Source organism: Pleurodeles waltl, chromosome 5 (genome assembly GCF_031143425.1).
Source record: "Pleurodeles waltl isolate 20211129_DDA chromosome 5, aPleWal1.hap1.20221129, whole genome shotgun sequence".
NCBI classification, from domain to species: Eukaryota; Metazoa; Chordata; class Amphibia; order Caudata; family Salamandridae; genus Pleurodeles; species Pleurodeles waltl.
The window spans coordinates 1097005287-1097028806 of record NC_090444.1 but is presented as its reverse complement, the minus strand read 5'-3'; the positions used below and the strand labels follow the sequence as shown (position 1 = coordinate 1097028806).

General features: G+C 43.3%; 1 protein-coding gene across 2 annotated transcripts in view; it reads left to right on the top strand.

The window, feature by feature from the left end:
• PDE10A (phosphodiesterase 10A) overlaps positions 1–21811 on the top strand; it is a 1332617-nt gene extending 1310806 nt beyond the window's left edge. For both annotated transcript variants that reach the window (XM_069235310.1, XM_069235309.1), the window contains exon 22: positions 13750–21811. In XM_069235310.1, coding sequence (XP_069091411.1) covers positions 13750–13867 — 118 coding nt within the window. In that variant the 3' untranslated portion in view covers positions 13868–21811. The remainder of the gene's footprint in view (positions 1–13749) is intronic.
• The last annotated feature ends 1709 nt before the right edge of the window (positions 21812–23520 follow it).

The following is a 23520-nucleotide window of genomic DNA, read 5'->3' as shown; positions in this document are numbered from 1 at the left end:
GCTATTAACATGTCTTGTGTGTGGCAGGCTGGCAGGAACTGGTCAGCCTACACTAGAAGTCGGGTATGTTTTCAGGGGCATCTCTAAGATGCCCTCTGGGTGTATTTTACAATAGATTTTACACTGGCATCAGTGTGCATTTATTGTGCTGAGACGTTTGATACCAAACTTCCCAGTTTTCAGTGTAGCCATTATGGAACTGTGGAGTTTGTGTTTGACAAACTCCCAGACCATATACTCTTATGGCTACCCTGCTCTTACAATGTCTAAGGTTTTGCTTAGACACTGTAGGGGCATAGTGCTCATGCACATATGCCCTGACCTGTGGTATAGTGCACCCTGCCTTAGGGCTGTAAGGCCTGCTAGAGGGGTGACATACCTATGCCACAGGCAGTGTGAGATTGGCATGGCACTCTGAGGGGAGTGCCATGTCGACTTAGTCATTTTCTCCCCACCAGCACACAGAAGCTGCGAGGCAGTGTGCATGTGCTGAGTGAGGGGTCCCTAGGGTGGCATAAGACATGCTGCAGCCCTTAGAGACCTTCCCTGGCATCAGGGCCCTTGGTACCAGGGGTACCAGTTACAAGGGACTTACCTGAGTGCTAGGGTTGTGCCACTTGTGTAGACAAAGGTACAGTTTAGGGAAAGAACACTGGTGCTGGGGCCTGGTTAGCAGGGTCCCAGCACACTTTCAAATCATAACTTAGCAAAATGTTAGGGGGTAACCATGCCAAGGATGATGTATATACCAATAGAATGAAATATGGGTGAATGTTTATATATAACAACTGGGGGCATTACTAGCTGCACTGTGCTAATAGACACAGACCAGTACTTAACTACATACAGTGGGAACACTGCTCAACACCACCTGTGGGGAGCCCAAAACGTCATTCAGATAAATGTACTTATTTTTCTGGGCATGACACAAAACATCCAAGGTCATATTATTTTAAATTACCTCCTTCAAAAATGTTTTACAAAATTGCTAACTGATACAAAACTGATTTATTCGGATGTCTTTGTTTCCCATCTTGCAGTTGAAGGTTACGAATACTTGAAGCACACTATTGATTTAAAGAGTGTATGGGGAACACAAGATTGGCAATTACAGGGTAGGGAAGCTTTGTTTAGAGTGTGCCTTTTTCCTGTGAAAATTATCTTTTTGAATGACACCATTCAACAAACATTGTGTCAGCGGTTAGCAAAAATAAAAGAAATGAACACTCCCAGCATCCCCACACCTGCAAAGTTTGATATTTGGCAATCCTTCCTGAATGTCACCAAGGAAGAACTAGATGCAAAGGTTCAGGCTGGTACCTATAACTCTTCACTTTCCAGTCCTGGCGGGGAGTTGATTTGGCCAATAGACACAAATGGGTGTCAAGCATGTTTTGTGAATTCCTCCGGGGTTTCAAAATTAGCCAGCCAGACCCTTGCTTTGTCTCGGAACAGCACACGGGTATAGTTACAACATACAGTGTGGGTAAACTGTGCCAACAATGGGTACAGTCTAACACACTAGCCGCAGTCAAAGAACATCTTAACACTCTTTCTGAAGATGTACACTTGCAGGACTTTTTGTTGGGTCCTAAAAAGCCGCGCTCTAAAAGATTCATCTATGCATATATGTATAATGAGATCTGGAAGCTTTCTATGGCTCCTACATGGCATTATTAATCTGCCCATTTCCACTTTTCGTTTTTCGAGATGCCTAAAACATCTTGCCGTGTGCAGGTACGAGCGACTAGGCGATAACTATATTAAAGAAGAGTGGGAGTTGCCCTTTGAATGGCAAAACAGAGGTCTTTCCTCAGCGGAAGTGAATGCAAGACTACTGTTATTCATTCAGTGATCTGCTAGCAGGTGTCCCTTCACGGACTTTGCAATGTGGGGTCGCAAACTTGGCCAGTTTTCTGAAGGGTACTCCCATCCCTTTGATTTGACCAGCATTTCATGTACCTTCAAATGGAAGTTATGTGGTGCTGAGTGACCAAAGCTGTTGCGGAATGCGACCAGGAATTGCCTATGCAATTTTAGTCTCTAAGGTCGTTACGTGTTGTGGACAAGTTTTATTCCCCCCCACACGAGAGATAAAAGTATCAGAAATGTGGCCTCATATTGATACTGCTAATGTAAATTATGACAAGCTGAGTAGACTAAAGGCACTACTGTTCCAAAAACAAGTTGCGTTGACATCAGCTAGAGAGACGTATGCTCTCCAGAACAAGATCATCAGCCGAGATACAATCCCTATTAAATACCAACTTCCCCAAGCATTTTGGAGAGCTGGTATCCAGAATCTTCAACACCTCGAGCACTACTGGGATTGACCACTTCTTTAAGGCTGTTGGGACTGGATTTGTGTCCATTTTCCAGACTGTCTTCAGAGTTATTCCAAGTTCTTTAAAAATTGCTTGGGAACTCTGTGGGGGGGTATTCTTTAATATGTAAATGAAGCATGGTGGAAGAGTGACTATTTTGAACAATGCTGCCTTACCCATTAAGAAAAGAGGCAGCACTCCCCAGTGTCTAGCATCCATTTCCAGGTTCCACAGTAGCGGTAGAAGATGGTCCTTGTAATGTGATGCTTCCCCTCTAGAAATCTATATCCCTAGATATTTAAAATCATTGTCTTGAAAGACAAATTCCCAATGCCACTTTGTATTCAAACATGAATTGGCATTGGAAGTTTATCACCGTCTATGAACCCATCTGGAAGATCAAAGAAGCCCATAATATTTTCTGTAGAGTGTAAATATTTCATCTATGCTTTTCCAAGGTCTTATCGGGTTTAGCCAGATGTAGTGATGCATCATCCGCCTAGAGCGAGATATGATCCTCCCCTGGGGGTCTCATCTCCAACCCTCAACCTCTGCATCCACTCGTATCCTTTCTGCTAGTGGTTCTGGTACTAATGCAAATAGCATCGGCAAGAGGGGGGGCAGCCCTCTCTCGTGCCCCTCCCAATCGGGCATGCCACTCAGAGGATCTTGTTGATTTTCATTCGGGCTTGAGGCTTCGTATAAAACAAGCGAACCCAAGCCAAGAATTTTGTTCCAAAACCCATTTTCTCCAAGACTGAAAACATATCAGCCACTCCACAGAGTTGAATGCTTTGTGTGCGTCAGGGGAGGCTACTGCCGTGACACAACCTCAGTGGTCAAACATCATTCTGCACCCTGGTTTAATGAGGAGCCCATAGTTCTGCGCAAAACATGTAAGACACCTGAAAGAAATTGGAGGCTTTAGTAGTTTCTTAAGGACATATTCTATAACAAGACAGCTTTACATAAGTACCATCAGGCAATCAAGAAAACTTGGGCAGATTTCCTTACAGTTCGATTGACACTCCCCAAAATCAATCTGGTGAGTTATTCAAAATTGTTGCAGCTCTACTCCAGCACGGATGCTGTCACTCAAGCTGTGTAATTAACTCTCAGATTTCTTTGATTAAAAAAAAAACTAATTGTTGATTCCCTCCAGTTGCCCTTCTTCAACTTTTTAGTCAACAGCCTAGGGTTAGATGTGTAACCTCAACTTTAGCCAAGGACCCCTCTCTGCTAGGGTTTTCTACTATTTCTATGGAAGAATCAGCTCAGGTACTAATTTCATGTAAATCCGGATCTGCAGATAATTAATCCCCCTTCCCCCCACCACATACACACACACACACACACACATTCTTGTCTCCAATAGTGTGGCAATAAACCCCACTCTAAATCAGTTGCTAAATTTATCCCTACAGTCGGCCATAGTCCCTAGATGCTGGAAGCAGGCCAGATTAATTAAACTATTGAAGAAGCCCTCTGCAGACAGATCAAATCTGTCCAATTTCAGACCTATATCTTTGCTTCCAGCTTTCACTAACATATTGGAAAAACGTATAAACCAGCAACTTTTGGATGTCGTAGAAAGGAAATATTGCTCCATTCTTCCTAGCCAGGTTTTCGTCCTGGATTCAGCACCGACACCACGTTAGTGGACATTGCTGATAATATTAAGTGGTCAGTGGAGTCAGGTAGTGCTGATTCTCCTTGAACTATTTGCAGCTTTGGACAAGCACACCCTTTGCTACTTCAACACTTAAGTGACATAGGTGTGCGCGGCCCAGCACTGACCTGGCTGCGTTCCTTTCTCAGAGACATGCACAAGTCTATGTGGCTCCATTCACTTCTGAACCAAAGCAGCTGAGTCCTACACTCTTTAATGTTTATGTAGCTCCTTTGGTGACCCTTGTTAAATCGTTCAGCGTACAAATAGTTTGTTACGCCAACGATACTCAGCTGCTCCTCATACCAGATAAAAAAGCCCACAATGTGCGAGCAATTTTAAGGCCTGCATTTTGGCAGTGTCCCACTAGCTGTGCACCAGCAACCTAAAATGCAGCGTCACTAAGACCGAAATACTGCTTTTCAGGATCCCTCCCCCCAATTGGGACAGTAACATCTGGCCCAGTGAGGTCCCACCAGCCCCTGCTGCAGTGGCACACAACCTGTGAGTTAAGTTCAACAGCTCAGCCAACCTTTGCACACATCCCTGCCGCCCCCCTCCTAAACTTCCATAGCAGGTATGGGCTGTAGAGAATATTTCTGTTTTTAAAAGACAGCTCAAAACCTGTCATCCCAGTACTGCATTTTAAAACCTCATGACACCTAGAATCTGTACCCACTATAGCACCGGGACACTATGAGTAGTTGTTACACTCTACAAATCCTCCAGATAGACTGCAAGTTGTACCCGCACACCTCTATCTGAATCTATTTTAATTTGTAGTCACCGTTGGTTGTCTAGTAGATCTTTGGGGCATAAACCCACTTTGGTCTATGTGGATCAAAGCAGACTCACTCCTCACAATCTACTTGCTAGAGATTTTGACCGAATTTTCACATCTGCATTTAGGAGGCAGATGGGTCTGTAGGAGTCCCATCTGTCAAGCGGGTTCCCTGGTTTTAAAACAGGGACTACTATTGCCTGTCATTCACAAATCTTGGGAGAGTTCACCCTTTTCATACGCTTCAGTCTACATCTTGTGGAGTGGGGGCACCAATTTCATAGATAATCAGCATGAGAACTCCCCCGGGAGGCCATTCGGCCCTTGCGCCTTCCCTGCCTGTAATTGAGTGCGTCAAATGCACCTTCCCCCTCAGTCAAAACCTCTAGCGTTTTTCTCTTGTCTAATTTCCTACAGGGGCATTCCCTGACAAAGTCCCTCATCTTTCAATCCCTCTCCCAGGAAGCCCCTGCTTATTAATCTCTTAAGTACCCTGCAGTGACCTCTGCAATATTATCACTGCGGCACTCTCTTCTCCAGAGGGACCTAGTAACTTAGTAATATGTGATTTTGCCACTTCTCACACTGCTAGTTATGCTAGGAGTTTACCCGCCTTGTCCCCTACTTCATATATTCTCTGTCAAGCCAGATATATCCCGCTACCTGACTAATTGTTGAGATCTCTTCTGATGGGATATTAGCCTATCTATCCTCTAGGTTTCAAATGTCCCTTTCTAATTCCAAATGCCCCCTCTCTCTTTTCCGTTTATCTGCCACTTCTCCTGACAGACTTCCTCCCTTACTGTAGCCTTCTAAGCTTCCCATAGAATGATTGAGCCCTTAGCCGTTTCCGTATTCTCCTAAAAATACAGATCTGTCGTCTTAAAAAGTCTTTCCACTGCCTTGCGCAATTCACTCATCCCTCTCAAACATGGGGCCTGCAATACAACTTCCAAAGGACAATAATCTGACAACGCCTTTGCTTTGAATGCTGCATCTATATATCAGGCGTGAATACATATTCTTTCCAGGAGTACATATTTTGGGCTCCTAAATAACAGTAACCCATATCCTGTTCATGAAAGGAGTGCCAAATATCCACCATCCCTAATGCTCATATAAAGCCACTTAGTTTCCCTCCATGGACTGTCTTTATTGGTCTGACATATGTCCGATCCACTCTTGGGTCCATAATCATATTAAAGTCACCCCCTCAATAATGTTGCAGCATGTGGTATCTCCACTGTTTCCCAACTCCACACCTGAAGTGTTTCCATGTGGACTCCTAGTGGGATGTATATGTTGATCAGTGCTAGCACCTCGACCCTCTCAGTCCCCCAGAATCACTATATATCAACCTAAAGTGTCCTCTGTCACCTTAAGAGACTTTTTGACCAGCGTTGCCACCCCCCTAGATCCGGTAGTATACCCACCATGTCCTGCTACTTTGTACTTCCCTCGCCCCAATAGTAGTGTATGGGTTCCTCGCATATGAGTTTCCTGCAGAAATACTACATCAGCAGAATATCTTGAGAGGGCTTTTGCCACAAGCCCCTGTTTAATTTTGTGGCCCAGTCCATTAACATTCCATGACAATAAAGAAAGATAATTTGCACTGATCGTGATGTACGGGGTCAGCTGTTCCTCCCTCCCCCCCACCACTCCCTCCCTCCCCTAAACCTGGTGACCTCCCCAGTACATCCTATCCCCTTAAAAAAAACTGAAAGAACTCCCAAAGCTCCCTACCTTACCACGGTAATTCAACTGCCCCCATCCCCTCCACCCCCATTCATGGTATGTCTTTCACCCCCCCCCCCCCCTTCAACGTGAAATTAAAGTTAAACCTCATTGGCTGCCGAAGGGATGTGGCAGCAAGGCAAGGGTCTGTGAGGTAAGAGGCCTTCTCCGATCAGGACATCACTACTCCAAAAGTGGGCATATTATTTCCCCCAAAGTTATAGGTGTCACTGCTGGTGGCGTCCCACCACCCGAGTCTCTGGAGACTCGGACTCCTCTCCCCTGAGTTCTCCCCATCATCCTGTAGGATGTCCCATCTGGCTTCCCCCTTGTGTAGTTTGCTGTCAGTGCAGTGCTTCTACCACCTTTGCTCTCTGTCTTTGCACGGCTCCTAGATGGTTTCTGGGTTAGTCGCTGTTTGCGTTGTCCCTTTGCTTCATTCCATTCTGATCTGGGACACTCTTCCTGTTCACTCAGGGGAAGTGGGTATCCTCGGCGCTCCAGCCACTCCCAAACTTTCACTGTGGTTGGAAAAAGTATGTCTCGCTGTTTAGTATGACATGGAGTCTGACAGGGAAAAAGTGCATATTGTATATCCAAGGTCCATAGGTATCATTTGACTGCTATAAATGTCTCTCTGTCTTTGCACCATTGTGGTGTGATCCAGATAAAGAAATAACGAGGTCCCCTCCACCTTCTAGGGCCCATGTGATCGAACTCTCTGTAGTATTGTATCTCTGTCCCTGTAGTTCAGGAGTCTGGCCACTACTGCCCTGAGAGAAGTGGGGGCCAGGGTTGTGGTGGCTTACCAGGTGGGCCTTCTCCACCATGAAGAATTTGGAGGGTTTCCCCTCTAGCACCACTGTGGCAAAGCATTCTTCCAAACTTAACTCCATTAATGGTCCCTCAGTGTCAGAAGGGGCCCCCTGGGTTTCTGCACCGGTGGCTTCAACCTCAGTTCCTGTCGCCCACCACTCTGATGCTGTTTCACCGCAATTGGCTTTCCGCGTCATCTACCTTTCTCCTTAGTAGCAACACTTTTTTCCAACTATGACAAACGATCACCGTGGCTCATGACATTTGGTCTAGTTTGCACCAAAGCCGATTTAATCTCAACACCTTGTCGACCAGTTTCTAACGATCTTCCCTAAGGAGGGTCACTTCATGAGCTACTGTTTCAGTCTGTCTCTCCAACACTTCTTTAGTGTCAGGGTTATCGCTGTGTGTGATTCCAGCCCTTTCACTGCTGTAAAGAAGGGGGCTTGCGTTGTCTAGTCACACGTTGCGCACCTGCTGGTTCCAAAGAAGCTGTTCGGCTTGCGATGCAAAGCCCTGCATTGTGGTCAAGGATGCCATCGACAAGAGGTTTGCAATGTAAGGGCCTGCCTCAGAGATGGATCACGCAGCAGCTATACAGATGAGACTGCAAATACAATTCTAAGTACTTGCGCTAGGAGAATCCTCACAGCAGAGTTGGTTCTGCTTTGGGCTGCGCCACACAACAGAGGAGATGTGCTGGTTCTGCAGGATCCACTGATGAACTGAAAGAGCACGTTAAGGCCCACTTCCAAGGGTCCAAGACTGGGGTGTCACCAGATGGCAGGATAGGACTAACAGTTGCAGAGTCCAGGTGCTGGTTACAAGAGACTGTCCCTTGGAGTCACTCTGGTGGCCCAGGGTACTGGTTGCAGGTCCAGCTCTTCTCACCCAGCCAAGAGGGCAGTAGGCAGCAGATCAGCACAGCAGACCAGCAGAAGAATGGCAGACCTTTCAGTAGCACAGCAGTCCTTTCTGGCAGAGTCTTCCACAGGTCCAGAAATGTAGTGAAGAGTTTGAGTCTGAAGGCCAATATTTATAACTGGTGTCCACCTTTAAGTAGGAGAAACTTCCAGGGGTTTCCACCACCCAGAGGTGCTTGTAATTGTCTGCCTTCCTGCCCTGCTCCCATTTTGTCTGGAGTCATAAAAGACCAGTGTCAGACTCTTAGTGAGAGTGCTGAGGCAGAGCCTTTGTGATGTGCAAGTGTGGCAGGTGACAGCTCCTACCCCTTCGTTAACTTAGAGAAACCCATCCTGCTAACAATTATCTTCTTTTTGTCTCACAGTCGGGAGCAATACACAAAAACTGCCATCTACACCTAGTCATGTGATCCAGGATTAGGCTGACGGCACCAAATGGTTAGGACAAGAAAATGCCAAAACAAGACAACTTCAGCATTGTGCTTAAAAATCCGACATTACCATTAAAGAGGGCTTTTAATTACAATCCTTTAGACACCAAGCTCGACTGGCCCACCTGCTACCAATTGAATGTTATCACCTATTATATATACTATGGTAACTCCAGTGTTAATTTAAGGGAGAAGCGGCCTTGCAGATGTGAAATACAAATATGAGTTTTTTTCACTACCAGAACATAGGAAACTTAAAAGCACATGTCCAACTTTTTATACACACTGCACCCTGCCTTCTGGGCCACTTGGGGCCTTCCCTAGGGGTGTCACATGTATTAAGGAAGGAAGGTTTGGGCCTGGCCAGGTCAACATGGCCTTTCAAAACTGCACAAACAGCCAGCAATGGCAGGCCTGTGATGTGTTTAAAGAACTACTTCAGTGGGTGGCACAATCAGTGCTGCAGGCCCACTCTTAGCATTTAGTTTATAGGCCCTAGATACATCTAGTACCCTTTTACTAGGAACCTACGCATGTAAATTAAACTGGTCAATTGGGTGTAAGCCAATACTACCATGTTTAAAAGAGAGAGAACGAGCACTGTAGCACTGGTTAGCAGTGGTAAAGTGTGCAGAGACGTAAAAGCCAAAATAAACAGGTTCAGAAAACAGGAGAGTGAAAGCAAAAAGTTTAATGATGACCCTGCAGAAAGGGCTAAGTCCAGCAGTTACATAAAAAACGATTAAGCTCGTGTAATTTGACCCTTCTGCAGGTGACTTAATGGGGAGACATGACTTGATATGTATTAGAGACCTCTAATACACCACCAACCCTCATGTATCACTCCCCTTGCAGTTTTATCCAGTGACCAGTGGATTCAGTGCTCTAGCTTTCTTATCCTAAGACCCTCTGCTGGGGTTCAAGTCTCCCACTGCTGTGCTGAATTTCTCTGCAGTGGTTTCCCACTAGTGTGTAGAGCATGGGCAATAAATAGCAATAAATAGCAATGAATTTACTGTTCCCCTTTTCAGAGATATCAGTTGTTTTCCCATCAGTTTAGATTGTAGTTTCCATCAACTAATGTTTATTGCAAGAAATATTTGTAGATCTGATAGAGACATCTAGTTGCAGATTCCTTACCGTAGAACTTCCCTCAGTCTGGATCCGGAGATTTTTCTTGAGCAGAACCCCTGCGTGTTAGATGGCATCGATAGGCTCCACATCCAGTGGTGTGCACGCCGGATCATCACGGGTCCTATATAGGTGCCACCCCTGCGCGCTGACGTCAGTTCTTTTCTTTCTGCACCGGACTACCGCAGATCCAAAGAAGCTTCCCCTCAGTCATTTTTTATCTGATCTTTTTTTACTTTTTGTTGAAGCTGTTGGAGTGTTGACAGTCCTGGTGCGATGAGGATGTCATAGTGTAAGGTGGAATTCAAGCCCTGTGGATCCTGTCACCGAGCGATGTCTGTGAAGAATCTGCACGTCTTGTGCTTGTGATGTCTGGAGCGCGACCATGACCCGAAGTTCTGCTCTGACTGCTGGGCCATGGATCCAAAAGCTTTGAGGAAGTGGTCCCTAAAGCTCATGGCGGCCCAACGCTTGACTCCACATAAGTCCTGGTCTCTTGATCGAGAGGAAGGTCCCAGGATTGCCTTTCCCGCCCCCCAAAAACCAGATAGTCGTCCCACTCCAAGTCATCGGGGCATTCAGGTAATTCCAGGCACAAGAAGAAGTTGAAGAACAAACGTTCTTTGACGTCACCCCATCTGTCAGCCGACGAGGGAACCGGAACGTCATCGCTCTAGGCCTCCGTCTGCAGAGCCTGTGTCTGGGTTGGCTCTGTACCTCCCGGAGTTTCCAGGAGCCAGACCGACCCCTGCCCAACTCAGATAGTTTTATGACGCCATGTGCCTTAATTTTTGGGCAGTTCAACTCTGCTGGAGCACCTTTCGGCCCCGCAGGGTCAGAAGGGGCCTCCTAGGTTTCTGCACCGGTGGCTTCAGCCTCAGTTCCTGTCACCGCCCGTGCCCTCAAGTAGCGTCAACCACATCCTCATTGCCAACTCCAACAAAGAGCCAGATCAGTATTGCGCGAAGCCGACTCCGGCAGGTGCCTTGCCCCTTTTATTGGATCTGGACCCCTTATTCTTATGGGTTGGGGTACAATGAGGAATGGGAGGGGTTGCTGGACCCTTTGGAATACCAGCTCCAAGACACTGTGCTGGCATACGGACCTGGGTGAAGCCAGTGGTCTAGATACTTCCCCAGACACTGGCATGCTTCCCCCCTACCGTGGCTACAGAGGAGGGAGCGTCCTACTCAGTGGTGGTGCTGGCAGTGGCCATGGCCCTGTACCTCGAGCTGCCTTTGATGGCAGTTAGGACTAACCTCTTGACAGAGGTGCTTCAGCCCGGGGCTCCATCCTTTGAACCCCTATTTCTCTTTAGAGAAGCCCTTATCGATGTCCTGCTGGGTACCTTGTCCAAACTCCCTTCCCCAACCAGATTTGACATTAGTGACAGATGTGTCACTCCTGGGATGGGGCAGCCACCTGTGAGAGGCGGAGATCAGAGGTATCTAGTCTCCAGCGGGGTCCAGACTCCACACCAACCTGTTGGAGCTCCGGGAGATCAGACAAGCATTGAAAGCATTTCTTCCCTCTCTCAAAGGAAAGGTAGTGCAGGTGTTCACAGACAACATCACTGCCATGTGGTACAGCAACAAGCCGGGCGAGGTGGGGTCGTGGTCCCTTTGTCAAGAGGCTCTGCGTCTCTGGAAGTGGTTGGATCAGCAGGGCATCTGGCGGGCTCTCTGAATGTCAGAGCGGATGAACTCAGTTGACAATATTTAGTCGATAACAAATGGTGTCTCCACCCTGAGGTGACTCAAGGTCTTCTTCAGCAGTGAGGAGAGCCTTGGTTAGATCTATTCACCTCTGCAGAGAAGCACAATGTCAGCAGTATTGCGTGTTGGAATTTCCAAGGCTGCACTCGCTAGGTGTCGCTTTTCATCTCGAGTGGAGCTCAGGTCTCCTGTATGCCTTTCCTCCCATACCACTTTTGCCCAGAGTTCTCAAGAAGATCAAGAGCGACCGGGCCCAAGTAATCCTTGTGGCTCCGGACTGGGCACGAAGGATCTGGTATCCCAAGCTATTGAGTGTGGCCATCAATCCTCCGATCAGACTGCCCCTTTGGGAGGGTATTCTGGCACATCAGCAGGGGAGGTTTCCCTACATGAACCTGTCCAGTCTCCGTCTTTTTACGTGGAAATTGAGCGGCGACAGTTGACAGCTTTCGACCTTCCGCCTGAAGTCTGTAATGTAATTGTGGAAGCCAGGCATCCCGCCACCAAAATAGTATACTCCTGTCGTTGGAAGAAATTTGTGGCATGGTGCACAGACAAGTCTGTTGATCCCCCTTTCTGCCCTTCTCTCTGAGGTTCTATTATTATACTTCCGTTGGCCTAGCAGGGCTCTACTCTGGGCACTTTCAAAGGTTATTTGTCTTCTATGTTGTTTTTCTTGAGGTTGCCTGATAAACCTTCTTTGTTTAAATCTCTTATTGTAAATAGGTTCCTTAAAGTACTTACTCATGTTTCCTCCATTCCCATTCATTAAGCCCCAATGGGACTTCAATTTGGTTCTAACATTTCGGATGTGTGCTCCTTTCGAGCCTGGCCGACGTTGTCCTCTCAGGCTTCTCACTTTGAAGACAGCCTGCCTCGTGGCCTTTACGCCTGCCCACAGGGTGAGCGAGCCTGAGGCATTGTCATCTAAGCCACCCTACCTTTCCATTTATACTGACAAAGTGGTGCTTCGACTAGGGCCTCCTTTCTGCCAAAGGGAGCCACGCCCTTCCATGTAGGCCAATCCATCACCTTGTCTACCTTTTGCGACCCTCACATCCTTCTAAAGAAGAGAAAAGAACCCACCACCTGCAACCAAAAAGAGCATTGGTGTTCTACCTTGATCATATCAAAGAGTTCCGGGTGGATGATCAACTCTTTTTTGGCTATGTGGGTGTGAAGAAAAGTTGGGCAGTGCAGAAGAGAACCATCTCCAGATGGGTCGTAATCTACATTAAAATGTGCTGCACGTTGGCCAAGAAGAAATCCCCTGAGGGCTTGCATGCGCATTCTACCAGAGCTAAAGCTGTAACCACTGCGTTAGCACATGGAGTTCCAGCCCTGGGAATCTTTTAGGCAGCAACGTCGGCATCCCTGCACAGGTTTACCAAACACTACTTCCTGGACTTTCAGGTATGTAAGGGATGGGCGCTTTGCCCGTGTTCCTGCAGAACTTTCTGCTGTGATCTTCGTTTGCAGACCCACCTCCGGAGATGGTTTTGCTTGGGTATCTATTCTAAGGTAAGGAATCTGCAACTAGGTTTTTCTACAAGATCAACAAGTTAGTTACCTTCGTTAACGCCTTATCTGGTAGAGACAATATCTAGTTGCAGATTCCTTAACAACCCAGCCATCCTTCCCGCTCTGTGAACTGATTCCTGGGGACAGGGACTTCTCTTTTCAGGGCCCTAGTTTTGACTTATCTGTGGTCAGTGTTCTTCATGGCTCAGCGCTTGTGGCGTCAAAAGTCGTGAAAAGAAACTGATGGAAGTGCACTGGGGTGGCGCCTATATAGGACCTGCGATGTCATATCTGCCGTGCACGACGCAGGTGACAGACGCAGAGCCGATAGACATCACCTAACGGCATGCAGGGGTACTGCTCAAGAAAAATCTCTAGATCCAGCCTGACACCTGGGGGAAATTCTAAGGTAAGGAATCTGCAACTAGATATTGTCTGTACCAGATAAGGCATTATCAAAGATAAGTAACTTGTTCGCCAGGGACTATTGGTAGAATTAGTAAAATTTTAACCAAGATAACATTAAAGGGTCTGCCACCTACTTTGGAAGGATTGCTATTCATGCTTGTATTATTTCAAGGTAAATGCCTAGTTTAAGAATGTTGTGTGTGTTAGATCTAGCATGAAAGAACATATTAAAAGTGTATGCTCTGTAATCAACTATTAATTTTCTTCTTTTTTTTTTTTTTTTTTTACTCCAGGGACAACCTTAGTCAGTGGGAGAAAGTAGCCTGTGGAGAAGACACAGCAGTGTGGATTCCTTCCAATTCTTTGGCGACTGAAACTTCGGATTCGCTACCAGTGAAGATCGATGATTGATGAACACTTCATACTAGGGCATTTTTAATGGATTTTTTAACAAGGATAACAGGCCACAACTGCTAATGTGAAGGCAATGCTAAGGACATGCCACCATCCTGGATTAAATTCAGTAGAAGGGACTACCTCAGTGGTATGAGAGGACTTTATAAATGATGGTTGCGTCTTCAGCCAAACAAGTGAACCTTCTGGAAATCTGAAAGTAAATGAACTTGCCTGTATCTTATGGCCACACTGGTAAGAGGCCTTAAAGTGGACATAAATACGTCTCAGCGACCACTATAAGTGGTATCTTTCCTGTAAGGCTTCAAGCTTAAATGGTACTTTTAATATATTATGGTGGGCTGTGTTCTGCTGTCTTTACTTCGAATTTCTGGTTTTAAATAGGAAATTTGACTCACAAATGTTGCAAGTGCTTGTAGTCCTCAGCTTGAACTGGGTTGTAGCTATGATGGTAGGGTATAATACTTGAATTCATTTCTGTACTAATTCTTATCATAGATGGTGGTCATTCAACACTCTACCAAACGTGGGGTATACCCTTGAAAATGCGACAGCATCCTTGCAGTGTATAGTTTGGCCTGTACTAAAACGCCATAATAGCCTTCAATAAGATAATTGTGCAAAAATGAAGACATCTTCCAAAGTTGCACTGGTCTTTCTAGACTGTAATTGCCTGAAGCAGAAGCTTGGATATTATCTTCAGGATGGATCTCATGTCACATTCTACATACTTTTTCAACAAGATAGTGATTCTGCCATGCCAACTAAGGTGTATGACCTAACGGTGGTGTTCAATATGGAGACAGGCTGTGGTTTTAAAATTTACACTCAGCATGTAACATTCTGCAAGACCAGTGCTAAAAGCTCACACAAAGCGGGGGTTAGGGTAACAAATCTAAGTCTCTTGGGGAACATATACTGCAATATCTTCTTAATTCACTGTATGCATCAGGAATTGTCTAGTGGTTAAGTAATGGTATGCAGATATAGAGATGGTGACAGTGAGGTTGGGACTCTGACTAGGAACTATGTACTGGTATGGAAATGTTTACTTAAGACAAGTTTGTCCTGTTGATGCAAAAGGTAAATATGGGTTCAGGTGGAAGAGGAAACAGACTATGCGATTTAGGAAGATGGTCAATTCTACACCCTCTATGATGAACTTTTCTTGTCAAACAGCAAATCCTGAGTGATAATACCTTGAAGCCATAGAGGACAGGGCATATTGTGGGGATTTCTTGAAAGAATACCTCAGAAAGAGATTGAGTGTTAAAACCGAAGAAGTTGTTGGTTTCAGGTATGCCTTTTCACAGGTTGGACTGATACTGGCCCTCTCTGTAAATGATGCCTTCAATTTTAGTGGGTCTGTCTAAGGAAAATGTAAATACTTCAAATTGCCATTTTTCAAAGACAACCCTAAAGTTCTAGGATCTAAGTTTACTGCCTTGGTGACTTGAGCCTCAAGATCAGAACAAAAACTTAACCTACCTATCCTGAATACCTTACAGAGCACAAAGGTTCCCATACTTACAAATATAATTTTCTATGAGACTGTTCACGATGTGTTGTCAAATGTGTTAAATGAACATTCTTAAACAAAGGAATTGGCAGCAATTTCCCCTTTAGATTGATGCATCTCAACTAACTTCGTGTCTGAAGTTCTAGAGTCGACTTTGGGTCACACTTCAATATATTCCTGTAGTCATTACTCGGTGGTGCAAGGTAGTGGTAGTGAAAATTAGCAACAAGTATCTAGAAATTGTCTGGGAAATATGTACTTGAAAGAGGTAATTGACCATCTCAAAGAAATTTTGATCAAAACAGAAGTTAAACAAGTCACTGATGAGTAGGGCCTCATACCCACGTACTATAAATTCACAGGCACAGTAACAATGCAGGAACATAGCAAGGAAGGAACGAAGATAGGCCACAAGAAGCACTTGCGTTTTGATTCTGGGTTTGCAACAATGATGAAGGCTGTGATTAGGAAATGAAACAGCTGATCCAAAGAAGATATGAAAAGGTGGGTACTTGTATGCAAACTGTCGCAAAGCCGCCATTCCTTCATTACTGCTTGCGGGAGATAAAAAGGTATATAAAGGACAATTGATAAAAGGAGTATGCATCTCTGCAAAATAGATCCCGAAGGGAGACAGTGTTTTGAGACAGAGGCAATCCTTGCATATAAAGAAAATAACCATGGGGGCACAGCCGATGGTAGATTTGGCTGTGGGATCTAAAGACACTTTCACATTTCTGCTCTGAATTTACCCATCAACCAAAATATTCTACAGTATCATAGAAGAACACAACACAATAGTGTAGATACATTTATAACCTATTGAGTCACTTGACCTCTTTAATGTAACTCTCCTTAAACAAGACCTTCAAGATAATGAGAACATGCTCCAAAAGAAATTAGCCATGCATTACTCTTTCACCTGGCAATTATTTTTAAATTGGCCAGCATACTTGATATCTAGCAGTAATGATCCAGTGAATCCCAAAATAATGGCTAGCTAAATAATGCTGCCTGTTTCGAGGTCATTGGTGGCATCAGTTGTGCAGTCTTTATTTTTCCTGCCGGGGACAAAGTGGCAAAGAGCACTGTGTCAACTCTAGGCATCCCTATTGTTACATTAAATACTGTTGCAATTATTACTATGCTTTTAGGTGGGATTGGACTTCGAGGGGATGCGGTTCCTCCTTCCATTCGTGTTTTTTGTTCTCTTGTTGCCCAAGTTCACTGAATTATCATTTCTAAGTCCTAGTAGGCCTGTTGAAAAGATTTTCCAGACCGTGCTTTGGTCAGTTTCAAGTACTACCTGCCCACCACTTCTCTCACATGTCTTGTGGACTCCAAGCTCAACTTGGATAGCTTATTCTTGATGTGTAACCATGCTTGTCTTGTTTTGTAGCTGCACCCTCATAAAACTTCAATTTCATAGAATTTCTCACCAAATTCGGGATTTTTCTGAAGAGGACTTCCTCCCTGAGAAAAACATGTTATTGGATCTCCTAATGAGTCATTACATCTATTTGTTACTGTCTACACTGGGCGTTTTCACCCCAGTGTCTACCTGGGTGCAGAAATATGACACTGAAGTGTGATTGGTATACACTACTCAAATGTAGGACTGTTTTTGGTTGATGCAGAACTGGAACATTCTCGTAGTGGAAACAAGCTTTTTCAACGTTTTAGAAATTGCCACAAGGTCCTGCTATTTCAGTCAATTATCAGATATGGTGGGAATCGGTGAGAAGACTAACAGAAATTACTATGTTCTCAGGGTAGGTACCTGCTTGTTGAGGTGACAGCTAGCAGACTATAGAAGCCTTATTTGGTTTGAAATCCCACAGTTTAGACAAACTTAGGTATATGCAAAATTGGAGAGTTAGTGTTGTAAGGGTAATTTGTACTAAAACTAATGCACGTAACCTGGTATAATGAAACTGGCACTCACTAGATGCTAAGATGGATGCAAAGTCTTGGAAACTTAGTACAGTAATCACTTTTGGTGGCAGCTTATTATTTATGCCATAGAGATCATATTTTGTTGAACATAAAGATTGTGCTGCTCATGAGGCACCCGTAGGGCCGAATTGCATATGTGGGGAAAGTGTACAACGTTCTCCGATTGTTCAAGAAACTTATCTACCATAAAGACGCAACCTGCTGACAGTAACTGAAGTAGACAAATAAATCTTATTCTGAGGATGTGAAAAACAGTTTATGGAAATGTTAGGTGTTTTAAAGCCAAGAATTTAGTTTTAGGTTTGTGCATGTAGATTGTATTTTTGAGAGTACCCTTAGAGTTGAGAGCTTTCCTAGATATTAGGCCTTGACAAATAATGTTCCTACCCTCGCCATTTGCTTGAGGCATCTAAATTCCAGCTTATTTCCAATTATTTGAACAATAAAGTGAGTGTGTGTGGCTGGCTTAAAAAGGGAACGGTATATATTGCCTCATATGCCTTTCATGCAGTGCTTTTGAGATGCTTTAGACATTTGTTCCAATGTGGGATATGATCTCATGAACGAGGATACAACATTAACCGCTTTGTAACATGCTGTTCATTCTCTCCAAAAGAACTGCATGAATACTTCCATGGCATGACCACTTGTCTTCGCATTTGTCTTGTAATTTCCTTACGACCCAAAGAACTATTTGTTTTTGTTGTTGTTACAGCTAGCCAGAAATTGTTGATCTAGCCAAAGAATATGTTGCGTCAGTGGAATTCTAGGTATCCACACTGATGTAGAAATTCTTATTTGGTCGCACGTTCTTCAGAAAGTCCGCTGAGCTTTCTTGCCTAAATGGAGTTCTCTAAACATACCTCCATCACACTCTCTTGTGCACTTAGAAGTTATTGGACTTGTTTCTAACCTTTGCATCATCTGTTAACTTAAGACCCAGTATTAAAACATGATTCAGGTAACCCTTCCCTGTTGCTTCACTATTCTAAGCCGTTTTGGTTTTTGAAGCATGAAGCAATGATGGATTTCCACATTTTATTTCATTTGCCTCTGACAATGTAATGGTAGAAAGGAAAGATCAGTGACTTGGTCATTAATAAATGCAGGCACCATTCATAAAAGGTCCTGTCTTAGGGTGTTGAACGTTCATAAGCTGCGTTTTGAGTATAACCTACTTTGTCCACTGTTCAGGGTTCTTGGTGGCATGGTCTCCAAGTATTGTAAGCCATACCTTCAGTTTGAATTCCACCTGTAGAATTTACTTGTAGTGTCTAGTAGTTTTATGTAATGTATATTGTTGCAGTAGAATGGACTGAGGGTAATAAAGAGGTCCTTAATCCTTGCCTATTTAAGTGCTACTGAGGGATTAAACAACCAATTGATAATATTTTAAAATGTAGATCTCCGTCAGGAGGGCATAGTACAAAACGTTATGTCATATATTGGCACACAGGATTGGTCCAATTAAGAGTTTTTGGATACTGTAAATTATCCACTTTCTACAGGAAACTCAGACTCTCCTGCGTGTCTAGAGTTCCTCCAGCATAAGAATAGCATTGACAAAGAATATTAGACAATATATTGTACTCCATATTTTAGACTTCACTTAATTGAAACTCTGAATCAGACTATTAATGATTTTAAATCCAGATAGTTGTTGATCTTGTTGCTTTTCTGTAAACTGATGTTTATCTGCAACGATCTGCAATTGAGAACCTGGCCAGCAGTCACATACTTAAGGGTTGGTTTGCGTCATTCTCCACTACCACCTCTGACATCTTAGGTAGCCTTTTACGTTTTGAAAATCAGTTTTGTATGAGCGATTCTGCATTTAATTCTGGTCTTTTTCCATAAACAAGACATATTTATTTTGGAAAATCTGAAACTCCGCATAATGTCACCGTTGAACGGTTGCGGTTTCATTTTTCCTGCTTTCTTGATAAAAAGCCTCTTGTGTGGTCCATGTGATATGAGCTGCTGCTTTCAGGAGATATTTGACAAAACTATGGTGTTCCTCTACGAGAACTATGTTAGTCACCTATGCTGAGAAGAAAATCCTCTAATATATCGTTATTGCAATCCAAATTAAATAATGATTGCATATTTGTGCTTAATGTTATTTTGTATGCATTGCCAATCGATAGTCTAGCTGACAGGACTGTAGTACATCCATTAACTGTGAGTATACATTTTTTTACTTGGGCGCATGAGAATCCATTGGCTGATATACTCGGTGGGGTGACTCACTGACAACACATCACCTATGACTTCAGCTTGTATTTATTATTAATTTTTAACCTACAAAGCACTGCCATTTCTAGAGTGAAAACTGTGACAACCGTTAGAACGAGAGCTGGTGATGCATGCCATGGTTAAGATTGAGAGCAGACTTTTAAATCAAGTCTGGGTCCTCTGAAAAGGTATTACCTTTCATTCTGAACATGAATGTTTCTCATGGGTTTGGTTTCATTTAGGGGAGACTACACCCAGCATTCAACACTATGACAAGGACCCACCCAACTATTGATGATCTTTCTTGGAAGCTTGACTGCATATTTTTTCAAATGTGAATCTATTCTCTACTTTTATTTCATGCAACTGTTCTAAAACAAAATATATAGATATGTTTAGACCATGAGAGATACCAACTTTTGAGGTTTCTTTCCCATGAAACCGGCGTGTGGGTTCACAAGACCTGAGAATGCCTGCTGGTGGCAGGTGTTATTATTTTCTCTCATTGGCCAGTAGTCGTCACCACAGAAAAGAAAAGGGGAGAAGATCCACTTCACCAACCAGCAGTGCTTTAGTCAGGCAGATACGGTCAGGCAGTGCGCCAGCAATTTGTTGGATAGCAGTACGTCCCAATTAGACCTCTGTACTTTTAAATAGAGTGCGGAAGCTTCAATGTAGATTCAGAATAGCGCAAGGCAGTGACTAAAGGATGTTTGCATGTTGAAAATAAATAAGTTATTACATCATGCAACACAGCATTACTTTGCATTCTATGAAAACGAGTCCTTTTTGTTGCAATAGTCAGGTTTATAAATGTGTTTTTTCTTCTTTACCTGCTATCTAACTTTCACCGGAATTAATGGTATGAACTTTCATTGATTTATGTCTTAAGGTAAATTTTACTCACTGGTTTAATGCTGTCAAAAAGACCTGTCTTCTATGGACTAGTACTCACGTTTTTCCTTTTGTGCTTGGATACTTGCTAAAACTGCATCATTGCTCTATTGGGCCACTTCTGAAAGCCGCTAGGGTTGGAAACAGCTAAAGTTGTTTACTTTTTCCAATACTTGGGGCTTTCTCCAAAAGTTACTGTGTAGTCTGAAATGTGTGCTTATTTGTTGCTCAGTTTGGTTGCGGTGATGCTTCGTGACAGGTTTCTTCCATGTTTGATATTAGCCCATGTAAGTGAAATTCACAGATGTCCAGCGTGATTTCTGCAGTTGGGTTTTAGGTTCAAAGTATCCACTGAACAAAGGATGCATCACCTTTTTGGTTTTTTTCAGCCAAACAGTCATATTACTGCTTGCCGACCAAAAGCTGTGCTTTCTACTTAATACGGGTGTATGCTCAAACAAATGTTAGCGAGAAGTTTGTATAGTAGCTTGAACTTTATCCAAAGTCTCAGATGAGTTGCTTTCCGAAAAGGAAAGAGCTGTATGGTGCCCTTGTGTGTACATATGTCTGTCTACGTCCACATACAGATGGACGTATTCAGTAGTAGAGTGTCGTTTGTACAAAAATATGCAAGTGCAATAATTTGAAATGTCTTAAAATGTTGCCTTTATAAATAGTGTACATTGTGTGTAATTATTTTCCTGGATTTATTTGCAGCCCTTGTATTTAAAAGAAGATTTTTGTTTGTACAATAGAACATTCGCCTAGTATGGCATACTGTAGCTCGCTGTAAATAAATAATCGATTTGCCTTGAAATATTCTTGCTATATATGGCAGGACCAATAGGAAGCTTATTTTGTTTGCCATTGCTTGCACATATATAATTATACATATAAAATATATTTTATGTAACATACATATACATATATATATAAAATATATATTTAGAAAATTGATGATTTTAATGGATATAGACTTCGATGTTAATATTCTTGAACTCTGAGGATTGTTTTTTTTAGATTTTCAAAGTTTGTCCTTCTGGTGAAGAAAGGAGGAAGAGAAATGCAAAACTACTTGTGAATATAATGTACATTTAATTTAAGGGAAACTTAGAATAAGCACTAGAAACCTCCAGAAATGTACCCTGTTTCTTATGTTTGTATTTGTTCACTTACTTGGAAACACATTTAATGATTAGTTCTCTTTTGTATTTTTTTAAGGACAAACTTTGCTTTGATAGCTTTTGTAGAAAAAAAGAAAATGTTCAATGGTGTGATATGTTTTGCAGATAATGATGCAGTCAAAGATTAAAACACTTGCTTTCAGAAAAGCGCCATTATGGTCTGCCTCTAGTATATTTTTTTAAATGTTAATGTGTCTTATGCAGTTCTTGCCGGCATGCTCATTAACTCTCGTAAACCTTGCCCAGACAGATAGCAATTATATTGAGACTACGTGGTAGCTATAAAAATATTTGGCTGAATTTCACTCACTTGAAGTAATCTTGATATTACATTTCTTTTACATGTTAAATCGTTTCAGTGCAATAGCAGCACAGAATTTCAGTACCACATCACAAATTGTATAAAGTACTTAGAGGAGAGTGACACAGGGTGGAACATGCCATAGATTTTCAATACAGTTTCAGTAGTAGTAAGTTCCATGGGGAACAGCACTAATGCAGTTGACGGATCAAGCTTACTTGCATACAGTTGTAGCGTGGACTGTTGAGATAACATGCATTCTAAGAACGTAAAACGGTAGAAAGAAATACCATTTGCATGTGCGAGAGAGTTCTATTTTAGCTACTTTTGATAGGCCCTAGAATCAGTATGTTCGCTGCTAGGCTACTGCAAGACCATCACTTAATCAAGGACAGCTAATCAGCTCAGGGATTTGAAGTGTAACAATGGCTTGACACTTATACAGGCTAACATCAAGAGCTTTAGGCTGCGCTTCCACATGGCTCAAGCAACCTCATGCTACGATTCACGGCATCCTCTTGATGTTTAGTCTTGTTCCATCCTGTGATGTTGAGTGCTCTGCTTACTACTTTTTAGCCCATAGTGTCTCCGGGGGATGTAGTGTTTGGTTAATGTGAGAATGTGTCCATAGCCACTTCCTGCGCTTCCAAAGCAACTTGTTTCCGAGGTTTCATTACAAGTGTCTAGACATACTCATACCGATTTGATTACATAGGTTTTCCAGTTTGTTATTTTTGGTGCATGTGGGGATTAGCAGCACATGGCTAGCCTCGTTTGGCTAACACCAGTGCCAGTTCTGCGAATCTGTTCATTTATTTTACCTCCCCCCCTCACATGAGAATGCTCCTAGAGGATGTCTTACCGCCCTAATAATCTGTGTAATCACTGCAGTCCAGTATGGGGTTAATACTGGACATTACCACACCATATGTTAGAACTTCAATTTGGGGAGGGGATTTCTGGGACAGTTGCCCGAGTGTGGGCCAAATATGCTGTGCAATCAATCTGATGGGAGTGGGGGGATATAGGTGCAATGAAGATAATTAAATTTCAGTAGTTTAACCTGCTATTTCACGAGAAACCGGCGACATAGGGCACTATTCTGTTGTCTTCCATTTCGTCACCTTTATCTTCCACCCATCTAACACATAGACAAGTATGAAGTTTGCATATGTATCATAGCAGGCGAATATATAAGTATGAAGTTATGTTTGACCCAGTGCTACTAATCCTGCTCTGGTCCTGTGGTATCACTATCCTATGTTGTTTTAACCACCGGTATTAGGCTGCCAGGTGACAAAAAATGTTCAGGCCACATTTCGTATTTGCTGCATATTTCTGCAAATATACAGAGATTTCTGGAGGAGTATGCATTACCCAACTTGACAAACCCCTACCCTCAGCTATGCAGTTTAACATTCAACTGGACTTTGAGAAGACTTGTCAATCAGTCTAGGAGGAGAATTTGAGGGGTATGCTTTGCATACCCTGCTTACGTGTAAATATCTCTCCCGGCAATGTTTGGCTGTTAGACCCAAATTATGACTCAGCCATACCTTGT